This window comes from Ambystoma mexicanum, chromosome 5q (assembly GCF_040938575.1).
Source record: "Ambystoma mexicanum isolate Mex_15411 chromosome 5q, UKY_AmexF1_1, whole genome shotgun sequence".
NCBI lineage: Eukaryota > Metazoa > Chordata > Amphibia > Caudata > Ambystomatidae > Ambystoma > Ambystoma mexicanum.
The window spans coordinates 896,881,098-896,904,095 of record NC_090933.1 but is presented as its reverse complement, the minus strand read 5'-3'; the positions used below and the strand labels follow the sequence as shown (position 1 = coordinate 896,904,095).

The following is a 22,998-nucleotide window of genomic DNA, read 5'->3' as shown; positions in this document are numbered from 1 at the left end:
AGGTCTTGAATTCTGGGGATACTGCAGGCGATTTGGTCTATGGTGTTTGCAGAGATTGTGACAAGGAGACAGGAAGGAGAGTTGGCTGCAGTGACAGCTTTTTAACCATGCTGCTGTATTTTAAGGTTTGGATTTATGGTGTTATTCCATCAGGTACCTCTTGATAGCTTTAATAGACACACAGCATTGATTGATAAAATAATGGAAAAAACACAGCCGCAGTGTATATTCAAAAAAGTTTATTTATTTGTTTTTAATACAAGCAACAGCCCCAGTTTTCCAGCACTTGATATTTTTCCTTGACTTGACTTTCACTGCAGCTGGCTAGAACCTGGATATGGTCACTTATTTAAACTTTGGGGTACACATTTCCCATTTACATCATTGTTTGTGAAACCCTTCAATGGATTAGGATATTCATCAAATATTAAGCTGCTTCTTGTGGAAACCCTCAAACAATGTTTCAACTGCAGTTTACAACAAGAGTGTGCTGGTCTAATAAGTCACAAATATAAAGGGAGCCCCCCTACTTGCGTGACTTTTGTAACCTCTTAGGGCAAGGGTCTGCAACCTTTGGCCCTCCAGATGTTTTGGAATACAACTCCCATTACCCCTAGTCAGCATAGTCAATGATGAACTATCATGGAAATTGTAGTGCAAAACATCTGGAGAGCCGCAGTTTGTAGACACCAGTCTTGGGGTTAGGGAGGTGTTTTGGAGTCATAACCTAAAGCAGCACATTTTAAACAAACTCTCACTTATTGATTGATGGTCAGCCTATACAACCTTGCATAGACCCAAAGGGCCTCCCACTAGAAAGCATAGTCTTTATCCAATTTTCCCAAGCCCTTGTTAAACTATTCTGCAACCAACAAACCTCTCCTATGCCTTCACCTAATGTGGTAGGTCCACACATCCATTTTTAAACACGTGCAGAAAATAAGGAAATATATGCTTTCAAAACTATGTAGGTTTCAAAACTATATAAGTAGCTACATCCTGGATTCTAGCTGGTTACATTTACTTATAAGGAAAAGCTGCAGAGTCATTAAATGACATCAGAAAAGGATACTGGAGCCGACGAGGCCAGGTGAGGGCGTCAGGCTGTGTTTTCAACGAGAAATGTATTTTTGAACAGGAAAAGCCCAAGCAACAGGGGTATTGTACCAGATGAGGATCCCCTGTAACCGGAGATTAACACTGCAAAGTTCACAGAATCCATTGGATAACAAAACAATCTCTTTCACCGTCATAGTACCATGCTACAGCATATACTACAGGTAAAAAAAATTAATACAAAAGTTGACAAAACAGCTGGAGTGGCAAGTTCTTAACCACCCCAGCCTGCCAAACGAACATTTCAGTGCAATTGAAGGAGCATAACATAATTATGTAACATAGAAGCAGGTGCCAGATTTACATTTACATCCAATCAACTTTCCAGGGTTACTAATAGCCAGCCAAATAAACACCTTGCCTCTGTAACGTGTCCAGGTAGATGTTTTAAGCTTTTAACACCCCTTCCATTTCTCTTCATGTGCATTCTTTAGGATTTCAGAAAAAGCTCTGCAAAGATATGCAAACCCATTCTCTACAAAAAGTATCCATCCCTCCAACGTCCAGAGCATTTTTTCAAGTAAACCAGGTCACTCTTAAAGCACGGGTATGGGTAGTTACTTCATATTTAACATTGAGGTTTCAATGTCAGAGGTTTCAGAGAGCAATGTTGGTATCTTTAAGTTCTGACCTGGGGTCTGGATAGTTTAGACGAGAACCTGTAAATGGATAACTCACTGCTAGTTATCCACAGAGACATGCAGTACTAGTTTCAAAAAGGATTTACCAGGAGAAAAAAAAAGTGATCTGGAGCGAAAGATTAATGTATGTATAAGCAAGATATTGTCAGATGAAGGCCCTTTTTAGAGACCAGCCTGCCGCATCACCACCAGAGTCAGGGCTCGAACCCTCGTCGGGTTTCTATCCACCACATGACAACCCCACTCCCTGCAAACAATTGCAAAAAGCAATAAGAATGCAAAGGCTGCACCATTCTCTCTACACTGTACCACGAACTACCTCTCCATATTCCCCCTAACATTTTATTTGAAGGTTTTCATCTTTTGTGATCAATTATAACCCTCTTACTGCCCCATACTAATTACATTGTGGGACACATTAATGTGCATTTTGTTTCAGACATAATCAGGTGAAAGGTGCAAAAATACTGTAGCAAATGGGAGAAAGACTTGTGGAAAATATCATAGAAATGGAAACACAATCCGTGGCCGTTTTCTCTTGGGTACAAAATAGATTTGGAGTCAACTGTGAAAAGAGCAATCTTAAACTCTGTGTTCCATTGTCATTGAACTTCTAACAAAATCAACTAAGACATTTTTCTGATTATCTAAAAGGCGTATTTGTCAAAAGCCCCATCACTCGAAGTCTGCTGCAAGCTCGAGCGAATGTGATAGTCATAAATCAAGTAACTGAAACTAGCAGCAAAAGGTCAAAGGGTGCTCCCCTTAACTGGGACATGTTATTGTTGTATATGCGGATGCCTTGCTCATACCATAATCTCATCAACCCCAACTGCAGTGGTTGTGTATGAAGTAACAGCACAGCATAGCAGCATAATTCTGATATCAATATAAACAAATGCAATGTCAAAAACATTACTGGAGGGAGTGCCAAGAAAATATTTTAAAGAAAACAAGGCCAACTGCAAGGAGTACCAATCACAATTATATACGTCTGTCCAAGCTAATCCCAAACTGTTGGTTGTAGATTGCAACGCATGATTAATTATCAAGGTAACACATTTTTAAAGCAAGTGATATTTGATACATAAAACAGAGGCTCTGTCTTTTTGAGTCACAGGGCAGGAATAAGATGGAAAACCATTTCAGGGCAAGCAATATAGGTCAGGGTATGCTCATTGCGTTCACATACAAAATACAGCATATCTGATTTGGTTTTTTGTAAGCATAGTTTTGTAAGATTTCTTCATATTGTCTTCCAGTAAAGAGTGCTGGACCACAAGCCGAAAAAGCACATTTATAGGGACTAATTGAAGGAGTAGGGCACTGCGCACCCAACCAACATCTTAATCAGCTGCAAGAAATATATGCATTAGATCAAACTCCAATGTCAAATATCAGACCCTGGGTTCGGAAAGGAAATAATGCTATCTCACAGAAACCAAACCCAAGATGAGGGAAGTCTAAATCTGGCATTAAGTTCACTCAAAGAAAAAAAAGACTAGTATCATGTGCCAGGGAACACTTGCAAGTGAGTCAAGTTGTGGAATGCTCACTATAATGGAAAGAAGTGAGAACAAATAATCAGACAACCATTGGGACCTTGCAGGACACTTGTCATCAAATTTCCATACTTCGGAAACCCATCTCACAATAGCATTTTTTAAAGTGGAGAAGATAAGTCTAAGCATTGGGACAGTAGTAGTTGCAAAACAGCTATTGCTGGTTAATGTATGGATTAATGCCAACACAGTCTGTAGAATAAGGAAAGTTTTGACAAAATACTTGAGAAAAGTTTTTTAAAAGTGCTGTAAAAGTTTTTAAAAAACACTGGAGTGCCAATGATTCTTCAAATGCAGTGGTTAACAAAAGCAAAGAGTCGATGATGCAGGACTTCTTCTTTCTACCGATGGTTATCAAGTATCGTACACGTTGCAGAGTTTCAGTTTGTGGCAAGTAATAGTACCAAATTATTTAGAATGCACTGCCGATCCCAGTTTGAAACATTCTTACTGGATTGTCCAAAAAATGTTCTCTCCAGCATTTGGTTCCTTCATTCTGTCCACTTTAACCTTCGAAGTTGGTACTTGGGACGAAGTCCAGTTCTCTGCTCATCAATTAGAGTGCTCTTAAAGCTTTTTCCAATCTGGGATTTATTTCTTGCCAACCCCATTGGTGACTTTTGTCCGAAAAAAGCGATTTTTTCTTCTAGAAGTGCTGCTCTCACTGTGCTTGATGGGGCTTGTTTCAAAACCTTAACACAAAAACACTGACAGTTATACATAGCCATTTTCATGACACAAGTATCTTGCACAGGTATAGGCTGTCGAGTATCAAAGTGGCAGTGGGTACCTAACTGGTTCAAATAAAAACCAACCCATGCCCGTGACCAATTGGAATTAAACATTTTTGGCCCTGCAGATCTAGCCCAATGCCCCTGCGTGCCCCTGCGTGTTGCTATGGCTCTGAGTCAATACAATGCCTTAAATATAATGTAATCTCAATATAATCTCATCTGTTATCTCATGACCATGCAGTTATACTCTCAAAAGTATTTTGTAACAAGAAATGGATCAAGGTAAAGCCACAAAGCTTTGTCACATGCGGTAAGGATTTGGGCACGGTTTCTTCACTGCATGCAGACAAAAGACATCAAATACCACAATACTAAAATGAACTTGCATACTAAATGCCGTGCCAATACAATGTAGCACGCTGGGTACACAAGTTAAACCTCTGTTCACAAATGCCTGTATGCTCACGAACCAGAGCGCCTACAAACAGAATTGCATGCAGAGCACAGGGTACTTCACGGTGAATCACCACAACAGCAAAGCTATCTTGCATTGTTCACGCTTACCACTGTCCTAGACATCCCACCCCCACTCTCCCAGATCAGCAAAAAAGCCAGCAGATCATGCAAATGTCAGATGTCCATAGTAAAACATCCCTGTAACACATGCATACTCGCAATCCGATCTCATTGCCTTTTAAAAATTCATAAACATTGAATAGCTCTGCCTAGGAGCAGGAATTCTGATCTGTTATTTATACATATATCGATGACAAATAAAACGTACCTACCACCAATAGTCTTTCCGATATTTGTATCGGTTTAGAGTCACATGCCATGCATATTCCGTCAACTAGTGGTTGTTGCAGAGCATTACAAGTTGGTTTCAAACTATCCCTATTCTGTGTGTGCAGGTCCACACAATGCCCCTGTGTGCTTACGCCCTCAGATGTTTTCCATAGCAGCACTGGACAGAGAGTAGGCTATGATTGTACAAACAAGGATAATGTGTAGTGTAAAGCCAGTATTAGCCTCCGTAGATAAGTTGAGTTAGCACATGAAACTAAACAGATCCAAGCACCAGAAGACTGATTGGGAAATTAACATTTGTCCGCTATGGTTTAAGGATGTAGTAAGACTTGCACAATATACGTCTAAACATGGCGGCACGAAAATGTCCACTAAGACATTGGATGTGGCCAAAAGAACGCTCACTAAAACATCCAAACATGGTGTCAAAAATGCAAATGCCAAAAGACAAACAGGAGCGGTGCCCCAAAGGGTCAGGCGCCGAGAACACAACCCCAAGAAAACTAATACAGGCGGGTCAACACTGAAACAAACAGGACTACAAAATAAGTTTCTATAACTGTGTAACAATGTACAAGAGATCAATACAAGAACAATTATGTTATTGAAACTTCTTTAGTCAAAGGCCTTAAATCAACCCTCTCAAGCTCCCATGGGCAAACCCAAACAGACAGTGGACACACTCCTGCACAAATACTGTCTATTCTAGGAGGTACAGAGAGGGTGTATTTAAAGAGGAGGCCCGAGAGGGGATATAAAACCTAGCTTATGACCCTAGCATGACCAGGTTCTAGTCCACATCTTAGCCAAATGTAAACTCCTGCAAGAAATACAAGGTACTGAAGCAAGGAGGCTGTGTCACACGTGGGCCAAGAATCTCTGCCCGCAAAGAGCAGAAGAATGTCAATTAAGAACAGTTAGAAAGCATTACCTCAGATACACAATAATCTGGCTCAAGTCTGATGAGGAGCTGCAAGAGTATCCAATGGAACCTACAGAGAACACAACTTCCAGCATTCGATTCCCCAACATAGGATCAGGCAACCTATGGAGCACTACTGAGAAGACTGGCTCGATGCTTCAATGTAGATGTTCAACAGGAAGCAGAGGAAAGGGATTAACTGAAAATACACTAGAAGTACAGTGGCACAGTTTATCCCTCTAAAGCAACCTGTAAAGCAGCAACACAAAACTATGGAATTATCAGACATCACAAAGGCTAGGCTACAAATGCTACAAACAGAAAAGCAATACAGTCGTCTCCTGACCCATGCATGCTTCTGGGCCAGCTAGTGATGGATTCTCTGGTAACAACTACTGCAGGAAAGCACTGTGGCACACACCCATAGTTAAAGCAAGAGACTTTAGGGAGGGAAACAATGCGAACACTGCAGCATTCAGTGTGCATATAGCAAATGGGACAGCCTTTATGAGCAGGAACGACTGTTCCCAGTGGGAATCAATACAAGACCTCCTAAAGCCCATGCCAGAGGGCAGACATGCTTAAGCCCAAAACATTAAGGAGGGACATTTAACGACAAATGTGGTTATTAAAAGCAGACTTGATGCAGCAGAGACTGCTGGGTGACAAACAGCCAGTTTTAAAGTGCTACTCCTGGGTTAAAGCCTGAATCTCAGGCAACATTGGTCACACATTTGGATGGGGGAATACCTCTTTGTAAAGCAGTCGATGAAAGCCTGGAAAATGCCAAAAAGGACCAGGAAAGCCTCAAGGGCAAATTCCAGGGTATGGGTGCCTTAGTTAAGGTACTGCTGTTCTCAAAAGGATTTTGGTTGCAGATGCCTCAAACCTTTAAGCAACACTACCCATGTGGACAACTCTTCCACAGTGCAAGGACACAGTCACTATGGCTATAAACAATCACTCCAGGGACAATATAGACAGCCACATAGAGGATGTGGCAAGGAGCTCGATACCACTGGCAGATTTGAAATTGCACCAAAACAAGTGCATGCCGGTACACACCCCCTCACATACTAACTCAACGGGGGGGAACACATAAAAAAACTTTTGCCACAAGTGGGAGGGAATCCTGTCAGATTCCCTCTGACATGAATTGGGTGTTCAATACAGTAAAACATGGGTACTGTGCAGAGTTTCACAGTACCCCTTCTGCAATTTCATCAAGAAACCGTTGCAACAAACCAGAACATCAAATAGTCCGGAATCCAGAAGTTGCTGTGCTCCTAAAAAATGTGACCAAAGAGAAGGTCCCTTCTCATGACAAATTTAGCAACCTATTTCCTAGTACCCAAAAGGGATGGACGAATGAGACTATGCCTCGACTTCACCCAGCAAATTCATCAAGCCACAACAGGCTCTGAATGACAACACTTCAGGAGGGTATACACCTCTTCTAAAGAAAGGAGACTACATGGCAACTCTGGACACCAGATGCACACTTTCAAATTTCCATGATCCAAAGCAATCGAAAATTCCTTTGATTTAAGATAGGCCGAAAACTATCCAATCAAGGTTCTTCTTTCAACCAGAACATCAGCACCATGTGTAAACAATTAAGTGCTGTTGGGAATAGCCACGTATCTGTGCAGACAAGGAATACCAGTCTAGCCTCATCTAGATGCCTGCCTAATACAAGAAACAGTGCAAGGGAGTAGTTTCTTACCTGTAACTCCATTTCTCCAGCGTTGGTATCTTTCATGGATTCACATGCTTAGAATATTTCCCGTCAGGCTGGGAACCCTCTGTATGTTTATTAAATGTTTTCCATTGGAAAAAACTCGACACTTTTGTGTCCTGTCTATGTCCTTATGGGCCACTTACGCATGACCCAATAGGACGTACGGGATAAATAGCTCTGCCCCCGCGGTTCCCTTCAGATTTTAACCCCCAAAGTAGTAGGGGCCTATCAAGTTTGCATGAAGGGGAGGCCGGCGGGCGCATGTGAATCCATGAAAGATACCAACGCTGGAGAAATGGAGTTACAGGTAAGAAACTACTCCCTTCTCCAGCATTGGATCTTTCATGGATTCACAGGTTTAGAATAGATTATATAGCAGTACTCCTAATCTGGAGGTGTGCAATGCAAACCCGTACTACTACTACAAGAACAGCACATGCAGTTATCAAGACAGAACCCCCAACCTGTAAAGCAGCAACACAAAACTAGGGAATTACCAGAAATTACTAAGGCTACAAATGTTACAAACAGAAAAGCAATACAGTCTCCCTCCTGACCCACGCATGCTTCTGGGCCAGCTAGTGACGGATTCTCTGGTAACAACAACTGCAGGAAAGCACAGTGGCACACACCCATAGTTAAAGAAAGCAAGAGACTTTAGGGAGGGAAACAATGCTACCACTGCAGCATTCAGTGTGCATATAGCAAATGGGACAGCCTTTATGAGCAGGAACGGCTGTTCCCAGTGGGATGCAATACAAGACCTCCTAAAGTTCATGCCAGAGGGCAGACATGCTTAAGCCCAAAACATTAAATAGCCCTGCCCCCGCGGCTCCCTTCAGATTTTAATCCCCAAAGTAGTAGGGGCCTATCAAATTTGCATTCAGGGGAGGCCGGCGGACGCATGTGAATCCATGAAAGATACCAACACTGAAGAAATTGAGTTACAGGTAAGAAACTACTCCTTTCTCCAGCATTGGATCTTTCATGTATTCATATGCTTAGAATAGATTATATAGCAGTACTCCTAAACTGGAGGTGTGCAATGCAAACCACTACTACTACAAGAACAGCACATGCAGTTAGCAAGACAGAACCCCCAACCATGGTACATTGACAGGAGGATACTCCCCTTTGTGGGGCTTACCTTACTGAAACAGATGTCGCAGGACCGCCCGTCCCATCTGTACATCCGCTGCATGCTGTTGCTCTAGGCAATAATGCCGAGTAAAGCTATGCGGCACCGACCAGGATGCCGCCTGCCAGATGTCCACCAGCGGGATTCCGGACCATAATGCTGCCGATGACTAGGTGGATCTTGTTGAGTGAACCTTTGGACGTCTTTCCAGAGGCTTACCTGCTTTAGAGTGGCAGAAGGCAATAGTTCAAGACACCCAGCGGGCTATTCCTTGTGTGGAGATTGGTTTTCCCTTTACAGAGGGCCCATAAACCACAAACAGTTGTCTCGTACGCCTGAAATCTTGAGTACGACTCAGATAAAACTTCAATGCTCTTTTGACGTCCAACGTATAGAGAGCTTTTTCTGTGAAAGAGGCCACCGCGAAGAATGATGGCAGCACAATCGAAGAATGCTTGTGGAATGTAGTTGGAACTTTTGGTATACAATAAGGGTTAGTTGCCAAAACCATCTTGTCCTTGAAGAAACGCAAGTATGGGGGATCAATCACCAGTGCTTGCAGCTCCGACAGTCTTCTTGCTGAAGTAATAGCCACCAAAAAGGCAATTTTCCACGATGAAGATTTTAGGGAGGACGACGACATAGGCTCAAAAAGCGCCTTCATTAGTCCTGAAAGCACCAGATTGAGACTCCAATTAGAAGGGAACTTTTGTGATGGAAAGGGCCGAAATAACCCTCCAAGGAAATGCTTGACCATTTGATCGCTGAACGGAGTTGTGCCTTTTACGAGTAAATCTTGAAATGGCTGCCAAATGAACCTTTATGGAGGAGAAAGACAACCCTCTTATCGCTAAGTGTAGCAAATATGGCAAAACTTGTTCTGACGCGATGTTTAGCGGGTTCACCCCCTGTTGATCCCTACACCACACACAGAATCTTTTCCACTTACATGCATATGAGGTATTCGTGGACGGAGCCCTCGCTGCCTCTAAAATTCGGCAGCAATCTGAAGAAATGTTCAGGGCCCCAAACTCAGAAGTCAGGAGCCAAGCCGTCAGGCTGAGGGAGCCCGGGTCATGATGCCAAATCGGTCCATTGTCTTGGGATAGAAGGTCCGGAGTCTTTTGGAACCTCAAAGGCTCTGCTAACGACAGCTGGAGCAGTTCCGAAAACCATGACTGTCTCGCCCAGTGAGGAGCAATTAGAATCACACGGCATGGATATTTGTGGTCCGTCTGATGAGCGGAAACGGAGGGAACGCATACGCGAACCTGCCAGTCCACGGGAAGGAGAACGCCTCCCCCAGCGAGCCGGGCTGTGGCCATCTGCTGGCGAAATGTCTGCACTTCTTGTTCTCTCGGGTTGCGAAAAGATCCAGAGAAGGATGACCCCATTTCTTGAAGATGTTAGACAGTTGATCGTTTAACTCCCACTCGTGGAGTTGGTTCATCCCTCTGCTGAGAGAATCTGCTTGTACATTGTTCACCCCTGGCAGATGGTAAGCCACTATGCTTATTTCTTGTTCGAGGGCCCAACGCCATATTTCCTGAGCTTCGCTCGAGAGCGTTCTGGAACGAGTGCCCCCTCGTTTCCTGAGGTAGAACATCGTGGTTGTATTGTCCGTTAATATTCTTACCACTGATCCCCATATGCGCGGTAAATGATTTCAGAGCCCAACGTACCGCTCTTAACTCCAGCATATTGATGTGAAGGGTCGACTCTCCTAGGGACCATTGGCCTTGAACCTGTAGGGATCCCAGATGGGCTCCCCATCCTGTCTGAGATGCATCCATCACAACAGTCAATTGAAAATCCGGTTCCAGCAGAGGCATCCCTCTCGTCAGATTGAGAGTTGCCACCCCTGAAGTGCTTCTAGAAGCTTGCTGCTGATCCTCAACTTATCGGACCACAATCCGCGACTTTGAGACCATCGGTCTGCCAGAAATTCCTACATCAGTCTCATGAAGAGACGACAGTTGTTCACTAGCGGAATACATGACGCCATGGCTCCTAGCAGCGACATGTATTTTCTGACTGACACCCTGCCAGTTTTCCACTCCTTTGCTTTTTGTTTGAGTTTTTGAACTCTCTCTCCAAGACGGCTTCACTAGTCCTGATTAAGTTTGGAACTCTGCACCCAAAGTACCAAGCTCCTTGAGGGAGCCTGAAAGGATTTTTCGAAGTTGATTGCAAAGCCTACTGCAGAAGTTGCATGGTGGCCTCTAGGCTTGCTTGCGCCACTGCCGGCGATGAGCCCCTTAGCAACCAGTCGTCCAAGTAAGGGTAGACGTGATGACCTTTTCTTCGTAGCCATGCTGCCACTGGAGCCAAGCATTTTGTGAACGTCCTGGGAGACGATTTCAGGCCGAATGGAAGCACTTTGAACTGGTAATGACTGACCCATCACGAACCTCAGACATTTTCTGTGTCGTCGACGCATGGGTATGTGGAAATATGCGTCTTGTAGTTCCAACGACGCCAGAAAATCTCCCGGCTGTATAGACCGGATGACCTCCTGAAGCGTAAGCATTTTGAACTTTAGGTGTTGCAGAGTCTTGTTGAGAGCTCGAAGGTCCATAATGGGTCGCCACTTGCCGTTGGCTTTTTTGTCCATGAAGTAACGGGAGTAAACGCCTAGACCTCTCTCGGCCACCGGAACAAATTCCCTTTTTGCAGCATAAGCACAACCTCCTGCTGTAATATGTGCAGATGGGGTTGCGCCAAATATACAGGTGGAATGTGAGATGGCATGTTCTTGAACTGAAAAGAGTGGCCTAGTTTTACCGTGTCTAACACCCAATGGCCTGATGTTATTCTCTCCCACTCGACGCACCGGGACACTGCCTCATAGGACGTCCTGAAGATTGTCATTGCTGGGACTTTGATTGCTTACTTTTGGTGGATGAGGACTGTCCTCCTCTCCTCCTAGAAACCTGGAACTCTCGGTTTCTTCGTGTCACCTGGACAGCTCGCCTGTACCCTTGGGAGGAGTATGATGATCGGTTGAAACTCCGATCCCTGGACGCTGCGAACCGGGAATTCCCAGAGGCTCCACGGAAGGGGCGAAAAGGCCAAAATGCTCGACCACTTTGTAAGGCTCCCAGCGACCTTGCCGTATTAGATATTAGATGTGTTACAATTCTTCTTTATTAACATTCTCAAATGTCACATGTACATGTTTGGAAAGCACCAGCTGGCCCTAGAAGCCAAAAGTAGCTCCTGGTAGCTGTTGATTTTAAGCTTACCAGGCTCTACTGTGCTAGAAGCAGTAGCTAAATAGCTCCTGGCTCCCCTCAATTTCGAACCCTGTTATACCACACTGGGTCCACCATATGCTTCACATTGCATTCTCCAACACCATAGAACGCTATAAACAAAGGACAACTACCAACCAACCCAGCGACATTGTGGCACAGGTTCAATACACGGACACTTTTTAAGGATCTTGGAACCGATTCAAATAACTGAGTGGCATTTGGGCTACTGTTGATCTAGTAAATCTGTACATGTCGATGCCATACATCATGGCTATGGAGGCAGTAGGATGGATGTTATCACAAGAAGGATTTGTAGGTTCAGCAAAGGAATTTATAATAATTCAATTAGAATTAATTTCCCAGAACTCATAATTTGAATGTAACAAAAAAGTGTTATCTCCAAATAGCAGGTACCTCCATGGGTGCTACCATGGATCCAGCCTATGCCAATAACTATATGTACAAATTTGAGAATTACTGTTAGAAATCACACAGTATCGCATACAAATATAAAATATTATGGATGATATATTCATAATCCGGCAAGGTTCGACTAACATTTAATGATTTCTTTGAATATCTGAACACCATAGATGAGAATTCAGTTTACCAGAGAAATTGGGATGGCGGATATTAACTTTTCGGATATTCTTGTGAAACCAGTGGGACAGTACTTAGAGATCACGATCTACCATAATCCCACAGATAGGAACACTTTTTTACACTGTTTACGTTTCCACACTCCAGCAGCTTTGAGAAGCCTCTCATATAGTCAGTTGCCAACAGTAAAAATAATAGGGAGTAACATGGATGAATGCAAGAATGAATTTAAGAATATGTCTGACAAGTTTTGAGAGAGTATGCACTAGAGGAAGTGGGTGAAGCAGAGTGTAAGGCAGCAAGTGAAGCAAGGGACACATTGTTGCATGGTCAGAAACAGAAGACCATCTCCTATAGTGCTCATCAATAAATACAGCGCACAATCACACAAGAACAGTATCATCAGGAATTGGAACATCTTGTGCTGGGATAACAGTCTAGGCAACATATTTGAATACATGATAGTATTTTCCTATGAAATTAGCATTCATTTGCGTGGCCTTTTAAAATATGGGCCCAAAACAATTAGACTATTACTGATGGGACAGGCACTTTCCCATGTCTTCGTTGTTGCAATTGTAACAAAGGGCCACATATACTGCCACACCCCTCTAGTTGTGAGAAAATCTTATTGAAGGATTGGATTAGGCTACGTGTAACTCCAAGAATGTTGTTTATGGCATTAAGTCTCCGTGTGGGATGTACTATGTTGGGCAAACTACCAGAAAGGCAAGGATACGCTGGAATGAACATCATTCTAATATAAGAACCATCAATCAAATCTCCACAGAATAGAACCATCGGGGGGCGGGTGGGGACAGCAAGCGCTCTGTCTGCGCCTGATATATTGATTGAGGTAAAAGTCTCCTGGCTGCTTGTGGATAGGCTGTGTGGATAAATGCCTTAATCCAGCATACCACTGATTATTCCAAAAGGATCTAAATCAATCAAGCGCCAACATCAGATCATAAGAAATCAATTAAAGCACAAAGATCTAATATCATAAAAAGGCATTAATTTAAGATGAAAACACATGAAAAACAGTCAACACATGTTTCGACCAACTGAGGTCGAAGCGTAATATTAAGTGCAGAGTAATAGAATATGCCAAGCATGAGAATAAACCCCAAAGGGACATTTTCTGCAACAATTGTCCATTCATTATCCTGACAAAAGAGGGTACAAAAATGTAGCAGAAAGTTAGGGGAGGGAAAAGCAAGACAAAGATAAATGAGAATTTTGTAAGAAATTTTAACATTCCTTAAACACTTCACTGTGTCTATAAGGTTGTAAAACCATAGAAGATCACTCGCGTGATTCTCGCAGGCCCCACGCTTGGGGGAAGGGAACCCTGAGAGGCCTGCAGAGACATTTTTGAACCTTGGCAGTAGACGCCTAGACTTGAGGAAGGGAACCTCGAGAGGCTTGACCAGAACAGTAGTTTTTGTGTTTGGAACTGGAAGGAGTAAAGCTTGGGGAAGGGACCCTAGGCGACCCAGAGACATTGTGAACTTTGCTGCAAGAGCCCTACGTGGAAGGTACAAAGTCTGTTGAGCTATCTTTTTTCTAAACCTGGCAGAACTACACCTGATGGTAAGGCCACCTGAAACCAGTCATGGTTTACATTTCTTTTTTGAGCCACCCTTTTTTCTTTGAGAAGATCCCAGAACACATTGTGTCTAAGAGTGAGGGCAAGCATGGGTTTTGACAAAGACAGACTTTGGTTTTGAATTTACGGACATGGACGGCCCTTAGAAACATCAGTTGAGGGAATAACCCCTTTAGATATAGGGCCAGTTAGTCCTTACACAAACCCAATAAAGGTTATCGAAATGTTGCTTTTGAGTCTGTGTCTCTTTCGATACCATGCGTGTCTCAGAGAGTTAGTGAGAACAGATGGCGCAAGCGTGTTCCAGAGAGTGGGAACAAGAAAATAGAATGCATGTCCCCAACACCTGTGGGCCGTAATGTGCCTCTGGATGTAAAGAAGGGGCTGATTAGCAGAACAAAGGAAGTGTGCAGGGGAGCAGGACTTAATTTTGTGGCAAAAAGGCTGAGAGCATTTCTAGGGATGTATCGAAAAACTATGCTGAAGGTCTTAAAAAGAACCATCTGGGCGATGGGAAGACAAAGTTTGGCCAAGATTAAGGGGACATGAACATAGCAACACAGCCAACATGTTTTAAGAGCATAAAGGTGCTTCAAAATTTAAACAAGGAGGCTCAGCACAATAGTGAAGATATGATTGAAGAAGAAAAGATGGAGCTGAAAGAAGAAAAATAAGAATCAGACAAAGGTGCAAAAACAATTTCTGGACAACACCTGGTTAATCTGGCAAAGACTAAAAACAGTCATTACATTTAAACCTCAGCGTCTTGAAAATAGAAAAGGGGGCAGGACAGCATGCTAGAGGAGAGGACCAAAAGCATGGACGTGAGCTCGTTCAGACTCATCCAGCAAGAGAGAACAGTCACACAGGTTTAGAAGCTGGATGCCATGGTACCGGGATCACCATTCAACATGGAGAAGGAGCAAGGTACAGCATGTGAAGGGATCGCTGGAGGTTGGATATAAATGTTGAAAGTAACAGGACAAAGAAACAAACACTGAATTGCACAAGTGTGGGGATGGGGTAGTGAGAAGAATGTGGACAAAGAAACTATGATTTACAGAACATAAGTCAACAGAAAATTAGATAGAAGTTTAGTGAGGGGCTCAAGAAGATCACAGAGGAAGAGCAGAAAGAATCAATAAGGAACAAGTTACTTGCTTGTAACTAATGTTCTCCAGCATGGGTCAAGCATGGATTCACATGCTCATGAATATTCCACATCAGGCGGGGAATCCTTGTTAAAAACAAAAAAGAGTTTCACTTTCACTTCCAAATTGTCTTTCTCCTCTAAACCAATCACTGAGCTCTGGGTCATACTGCCCTTTCCCTAAGACCCTCCCTCTGGCAGCCATCTTCAGATTTGGTAGCACGTAAAGCGGCAGTATGACCAAGAAGAGCGGCAGAGGGGCAGGAAGGAGGGTTCGCATGTGAATCCATGCCAGACCCATGCTGGAGAACAATATTTACAGGCAAGTAATGCGTTCCTTCTCCAGCATGGGGTCTGGCATGGAATCACATGCTCATGAATAAAGAATACATAGCAGTACAACATTACACAACCACAGGAGGTGGCAAGGCTCAACAGAAGCAAATACTCTTACCTCAGGAACAGGCTCACCTTCAAGCAAACAGGCTATGTAACACTGCTTGGCCAACCCTGGACTCTGCCCTGGAATCCCTGTCGACGCAGTAGAATTTTGTGAAGGTGTGCGTGGACCTCCATGTAGCAGCCCTGCAGATGTCCAGCAGCAGCACCCCTGACAGGAACACCGTTGTCGCAGCGATCGCTCTGGTGGAATGGGCTCTTGGACGGCAGCTCATACCCTTCGAACTCTAAGGCTGCAGAAGCCAAGTCTTCAGGTTCAGCGATCCTGGGTCGTGATGTAGGATTGCGCCTTTGTCTCTGGCAAGCAGATACGCTACCACCAGCAGCTTGACTGGGGCAGCACTGACAGGCTGAGAAGATCTGGGTACCAAACCTGCCTCGGCCACGCTGGGGCGACAAGGATCATCCTGCAACGGCACCGTTTTAGCTGATCACAGCAGGAGAGGCAAAGGGGGAATGCATACAGGAACAGGCCTTCCCACAGGAAGGAAAACGCACCCCCCACGCTTCTCGGCTGGTGGAACCTGCAGGCGAATCTGACATTTGGAATTCATCGCCGTCGCAAACAGATCGATCTCGGGTTTGCCCCATTTGAGGAAACGGCTTTCCACTGGATCCCGTCAAAGTTATCACTCATGGCATGAGCGCAGCTCCCTGCTGATGGAGTCGGCGATGGTGTTCTCGACTCTCGCCAGATGAAAAGGAACGAGGAACATGTCTTGGGTGACGGCCCAGTGCCACAAGTCCTACACCTCTTTGGAGAGCGCAGGGGATCTGGTACCCCCTTGCTTCCTGATGTAGAACATTGTGGGGGTATTTTCTGTGAAGACCCTCACCACCTTGCCCCTGAGGGACGGAAGGAACGACTTGAGGGCCCAGAACACTGCCCGCAGCTCCAAGACATTTATGTGGAGATCCCTCTCCTCCGGTAGCCACAGGCCTCTGGCGTGGAGACATCTGTTGTGGGCTCCCCAGCCCTCCAGGGAAGCATCTGTGGTGACCGTCTCCTGGTATGGGGGGGGCTCTGGAAATCCATGCCCCAGCGATGTTGGAGCGCACGCCCCACCACCCTATTGCTCGATGGAACTCCGTCGAGAACAATCTTGTCCGCGAAGCTTTGTGACACCTTTATCCACCGAGCGTCCAGGAATTCCTGAAGGGATCGCATCTGCAACCTGCAGAGTCGGATCAGGTATGCACGACTACATCATGCCACGCAGCGACTTGATGGTCCACACCGTGGCGGTCTTCAGCGCCAAAAGCAGTTGCACCTTGCCCCTTGCCCAGCATTGCCGCTATCCTCTCTTCCGAGAGGGCCGCCAGGCAGGAGACCGTTTTGAGCCTGCCCCCAGGAATAGCGCATTCTGCAATGGTATCAAGCAGAATTTTCGATAGTTGACAGAGAACCCCAGATCTGTCAGCAGCCAGAAGGTCCTCTCCGTGTGTTTGACAGCTACTTCCCTGGACTTAGCATGGATTAGGCAGTCATTGAGGTATGGTACACATGTATCCCTTGTAGACGCAGATAGACCGCCACTGGCGTCATGCACTTTGTGAACACCCTGGGTGCCCACTTCAGTCAGAAGGGAAGGACCTTGAACTGGTAGTGCCTTTCCTGCACCATGAAGCGCAGGAACTTCTGATGCTTCTCGTGAATGGGGACGTGGAAGTATGCGTCCTCCAGATCCAGCAACGACAAGAAGTCTTTCTCCAGTTGGCCGAGCACCTGCTGCAATGTGACCATCCTGAATTTTTGGGACTTGAGGTATTTGTTGAGGCACCGCAGGTCTAAAATGGGCCTCCAGCCCCCGGTATTCTTTACTAATAAGTATCTGGAGTAGACTCCGGAGCCCCTGAGTCGCTTCGGTATCAGCTCTATAGCGCCCTTTTTTTAAGCATGGCCCATACTTCCAGCAGGAGCTGAGGGGTGTGCTGCCCTTTCCGGGCCACCGCTGGTATCCGCCGACACTTCTGCTGGAACTCTAGAGTGCGTCTGTGGGCGAGAGCGTCCAGCACCCATCGGTCGGTGGAGAGATTTTCCTACTCGCTGATGAAGCTGCCAGCCGGCCTCCCACTGGAGTGCAAGGGTGGGGGCCCAACATGCCGGCCAGTACAATCTTGTTTCGGGGGCCTGCGTGCCGTGGAAGTGACAACATCCACCTCCGAAAGCCTTAGAACGGCCCCTTTAAGCCTCCCGGATTTCCCTCCTGAGGCACGAAAAGAAGGACGATGTTGCTGAACTGTGCCAACAGCATGGGCCTTTGTGTTGGTCTTAATGGCATGCAACGATTTGTCGACGGCCTTTCCAAAGAGGTTGTCCCTGTCGAAGGGCATGTCCAGAACCCTTCTCTGGACTAACTGCCGAAAGTTGTTGGCTTTCAACCAGCCACGACGACGGAGGAAGACACTGTTCCTCATCTGTCAGAACCCTGTGTCCGCAATGTCCAGGGCCACGGTGATGGCATGGTCCGATGCCACCTCGCCCTCCTGGAGGATCTCAAGCGCCTCTACCCGTTCGTCGTTGGGGGAAATTCCAGCAGTGGGGCCATCTTATACTACAGCTCCCTGTCATATCTTGCCAGGATCGCAAGCGTATTTCGCTGCCTGTCATCGCCGCCAAGTAGATCACTTTTCTACCCAGTGTCCAATTTCTCCCCCTCGCTGTCTAGGGAACGGAGGCTGAAGATGAGGGATTAGAAGACTTCTTCCTCGCAGCCTCCAAGACCACTGAGTCCGGGGAGGGCTGCGAGCATAGGCACTTGGGTGCGGACTCCGGCACCCGGTGCTTCTTTTCCAGCCTGTCCCTCTTTGCCGGGGCAGAGGCCGGGTTTCTTATCAGCGCCAGGCCCCTCATCCCAAACATCATCCAGGAGAGGCGCCGCCAGAATGTTCTTCCTCTTGGCCTCACATCTTTGGTAAAGGAAACCCTTCCTTCTTGGTCTCTTCTGGCGTCAGCTGGAAGAGCTCAGACGCGCGGGCGATAATGGCGTGGAATGACCCCACTTTGTCCGAGGGAGATGCCCTCAGCGGCGGAGAAATGTTGCCGCCGTCATCTGTGTCTGTAATCGCTGTGTCCATCCCTGTATCCCTAGGGGCGGGAGGAGGGCATGTGCCTTGACTGGGCCAGCCCTTTCACCTTCGAGAGGGCGGCTTGCACCAGCTCGATCTTCGAGGATAACTTCGCCTGGACCACCTGGGCCTTCAGGGGCAGGTCAGACACCTTTCCCTGCACCTTGTATTCTCGGCTTCTCCCGCAGCTTCCCTGGGTAAGCCGATTTCCTCTTCGAGGAGGAGCTGGAGCGATGACTGGAGATCGGGGCAGATGGTGAAGATGAGCGCTCTCTGCCCATCGCGGGACCGCTTGCACAGTGACCTCAACGGAATGGACTTGCGGTGCTTAGCCTTCTCTTGGAGCGCCCTCAAAGGACTTAGAAGCCCGCTCCACGGACCGGCCAGTCCGGGGTGAGGCATGCCCTTGCTTGCCAAACGGGGTAGAGGCCTTAGCATTGAGCCACGCCACCAACCTACTGTGACAATCCTTGACGGTATGCTTGGAGAAATTAAGGCATATTTCACAATCTGCTTCCCTGTGGTCCAGGTGGAGACAGTAGATGCACTGGGAGTGTTTGTCCTCCACAAACACATTCCTGAATCCACAGCTAGAGCAGAGCTTGAAGAGGGAGCCTCCCCTCTTCTCCTCCGACATGGTCGGACATGGTCCGGCGGCCCAATGGCCTTCTAGAATGTTGGGGCGGGGTCGCTACTTCGAGCGCCCCCCCCCGGGTCCTTTGATGGGGTCTGCCAGCTGCAGTCCGGCGTGAAGCCAAGTCCAGGCCCGCATGTGTGGTGCGGGACAGGTGACGACAAACACCTGCACATGGAGCAGCGTGTGGGGGCAGACCCTGAGCGAGAATGTGGCCTGGGATGCCCACCCAGTGACCAACCAGGCGGGCCAGAGGAAGAGAAAGTCCTACGCCGTGTGTGCGGAGCGGCCTGGGTGAAAATAATACCTCGGCACGGGCCACCCGTTGGCGTGACCTGGAGCGTGGCCAAGTGGCTACAAGCTGCCCAGGAGCCATTCCGGGCAGCCCAAAGGTAGGTGAAGTCCTGGGCTGTGTGCGAGGTGCGGCCCGGGTCAAGAGAATGGCGGTGCTGGGGAAAGTCCGGCCCCGCCCCGTGGCCAGGCGGGGTGGGAGGTGAAGAAAAAGAGACCCCGGGTTGCACCAGAAAGAGCGCCAGCACAGCCAGGGGACCTGCGCGGCATCCGCTCTCCCCGGGGCCAGAAGCGGATAGCAGCAGTTACCTGGAGCCTCGACTGCAACATCCTAAGCAGCCGGGGCACAACGCGATGTTCACCGCTGGGGATAATACTCCACTCAGGTAGGCGGGCCTGGGTGGAGTCCAACAAAGACTCCTCCAGCTTGTGCACTGCCACAGAGGAAAAGAGAAGGAGAGATATTACCTGCTGCATGCCCGGCCAGCAGGCATTGCAGTGCAATCTGGGCTCTTAAGGCCCCAAGATGACATTTGGGGTATGCAGAGCCCCAAACAAATGAGAAAACCACTGCCACAGAGGAAAACCTAAACCCATGCTAGAAGGTAGCAGCCTAAGGGCTCCTAAAGCCCTAACACCACCATAGGGGCTCCCAAAGCCCTAGGAAGGATGCTCAACAAGATGTCCTGTGACAGCCACCTGCGGCAGAGCGGGGGGTTAGAGCGCAGGGGTACAGTACAGAGCAGCAGTGATGGCAACATTAAAAGATACTGTACTTTATTGATTGTAATCAAGACGGACCAAAACGACTGGTTAAATTAATAAGGGCTGAGTGCAGCTGCCAAGGTTATTCAAAGTGTTGCAACCGCGGAAGAACAAGTTACTTAAACCTGCTAACGTTCTTTCCACTGGATCTTCCTCCCACGTATTCCTCATCTTTGATATATTCAAGTCGGCTTGCAACTTGCTTGGGAAACATTTTTCATAGGGTCGAGCGTCGTGCAGCATTAAATCTTGGTCCTCGACCGTCTATTTAGCATCCCTCGTGATGTAGACGCCGGTATATCGTGGCACACGCGCTGACCGTTACCTCCGTTTTCGTTTTTTTCCTCCTATAATTAGCATGCTGTGTCACAGGAGGAGATAGTCTTGATGTTGCGAGAAAGCAAGGTGTAAGAGAAATTCTAGGCAAGAGGGGATGGATGGGAGGGCGATGAGGAATATGTGGGAGGAACATCCAGTCGAAAGAACGTTACCAGTGGCAAGTAACTTGTTCTTCGAATGGATTGTGTCCTCCCACGTATTCCTCATCTTTGATAGACTCCCAAAGCAGTTTGAATTTGGCAGAGGGTGCTAAGAATTTACTTCACTTGGTAATGTTATGGAGGACGGCCTTGTCAAATTTGGCTTCCTCTCCTGAAAAAGAATCTACACAGTAGAATGTACTAAATGTATGCAGGGACTTCCATGTTGCCGCTCTGCAAATGTCCCTCACTGGTACACCTCTTTCAAGAGCTGAGGAAGCAGCCAATCCTCTAGTAGAATGCGCCCTCAGTCCTTCGGGTGAATCCTTGCCCGTCAACGAGTAACACTGAGTTATACACAACAATCCATCTAGAGATGGCTTGTTTTTTGACAGCTAAGCCTAATCTTTGACCAGCATAACCAATAAACAGCTGATCATCTTGCAGAATATTTGCTGTTCTTGTGATATAGAAGCTTAATGCCCTTTTTGGGTCTAGGCGATGAAGCCGCTCTTCTTCCTTAGATGGATGAGGAGTAGTTTAAAAAGATGGTAGTGCAATACGTTGTGCCAAATGACATTCTGACACAACTTTAGGCAGGAAAGATGACTTGACCCCCTCAAACTACCTTATCCTTGGAGAAAGACATGAAACGGTGTTTGGAAGTTAGAGCCTGTAGCTCACTTACCCTACGGGCAGATGTGATGGCTACTAAAAATGCAGTTTTTATGGTGAGCATCCTTAAAGGGCATGAATGTAAGGGCTCAAAGGGAGCTCCCATAAGACCTCTTAGTACAAGGTTTAGATCCCATGATGGCACAATAAAGGGAGTCAGTGGGAACAAATTTGTTAAGCCTTTCAGAAATTGTGTCAATCGGTACTTTGAAATATGATCCCTCATCAGGAGACCTTTTGAAAATTGAAAGGGCCGCTAAATAGAACTTAAATGTGGCTACTTGCAACCCAGAATGAGTTTGATGGAGCGAGAAGGAAAGAACATGGGGAACTTTACATTCGAAAGGATCCATTTTCTTTTCCCTGCACCAGCTGCAAAATCTATTCCAACGGCAGCGGTACAGGGATTTGGTTGCTGGTCTCCTAGCCGAAAGCAACACTTCCATTACGTCTTCCGGAAGGTCCCAATCCTTATATCTCATCCTTTGAGACAGCAGGCATGAAGGTTGAGAGTCCTGATCGCTGGATGAAGAATGCGACCTTCCTCTTGCGAGAGTAGGTCCTCTCTTTGGGAAGACGAATTGGAGGGCAGATGGCCATTTCAGAAGGTCCGGGTAAAATGTTCTCCTGGCCCAATCTGGAGCAAAGAGGATTATGGTTTTCCCGGACTTCCTCAACCTCCGTATTATTAGAGGAATGACGGGGACTGGCGGAAACGCGTACAGGAGGGGAAATTCCCAGTCCACTATGAACATGTCCCCTAGAGCTCGTCTTTGGGGAAAATCCCTGGAGCAGAAGTGCTCGCACTTCCGGTTGACACTGGTGGTGAACAGATCAACTTGATGAGTTCCCCAAAAGGGCGAAAATCTCTTGAAGGACTTCCGGAGCTAGTTCCCACTTGTGGGAGATCATGCTCTGCCTGCTCAGAGTGTCCGCTGTCGTGATCTTTTCTCCAGCTAGATGAACTGCCAGAAGAGTTATTCCTTCTCTTAGTGCCCAGAACCAGAGCTGCATTGCCTCTGCACAGGGGCAGTGCCCCTACGCCCCCTCTCTTCTTGAGGTAAAGCAAGGCCACTGCGTTGTCCGTCATTATCAGGACACTTTTCCCCCGTATCGAGGGCAGGAAGACCATCAGGGCTAGTCTGATTGCCCTCAGTTCCAAAAGGTTGATATGGAGTCTGGACTGAGACCAGTGTCCGCTTATTGAAAGCTCTCTCATGTGTGCTCCCCATCCTGAGAGGGAGGCGTCCATCACAACTGGTGTCTCCAGCCATGGTTGCCAAAGATTTTCTCATCTCATCACATTCTCTCGGTTGGCCCAAAGGAGATCCTGGGTGACCTTTGGCAGG

At 46.7% G+C, this 22,998-nt stretch overlaps 1 protein-coding gene across 1 annotated transcript in view; it reads right to left on the bottom strand.

Annotated features, from left to right (window-relative positions):
- Positions 1–224: 224 nt before the first annotated feature.
- PTDSS1 (phosphatidylserine synthase 1) overlaps positions 225–22,998 on the bottom strand; it is a 1,048,798-nt gene continuing 1,026,024 nt past the window's right edge. Inside the window, exon 13 of the mRNA XM_069621400.1 lies at positions 225–4,011. Within this exon, the coding sequence (XP_069477501.1) occupies positions 3,911–4,011 (101 nt within the window). The 3' untranslated portion in view covers positions 225–3,910. The remainder of the gene's footprint in view (positions 4,012–22,998) is intronic.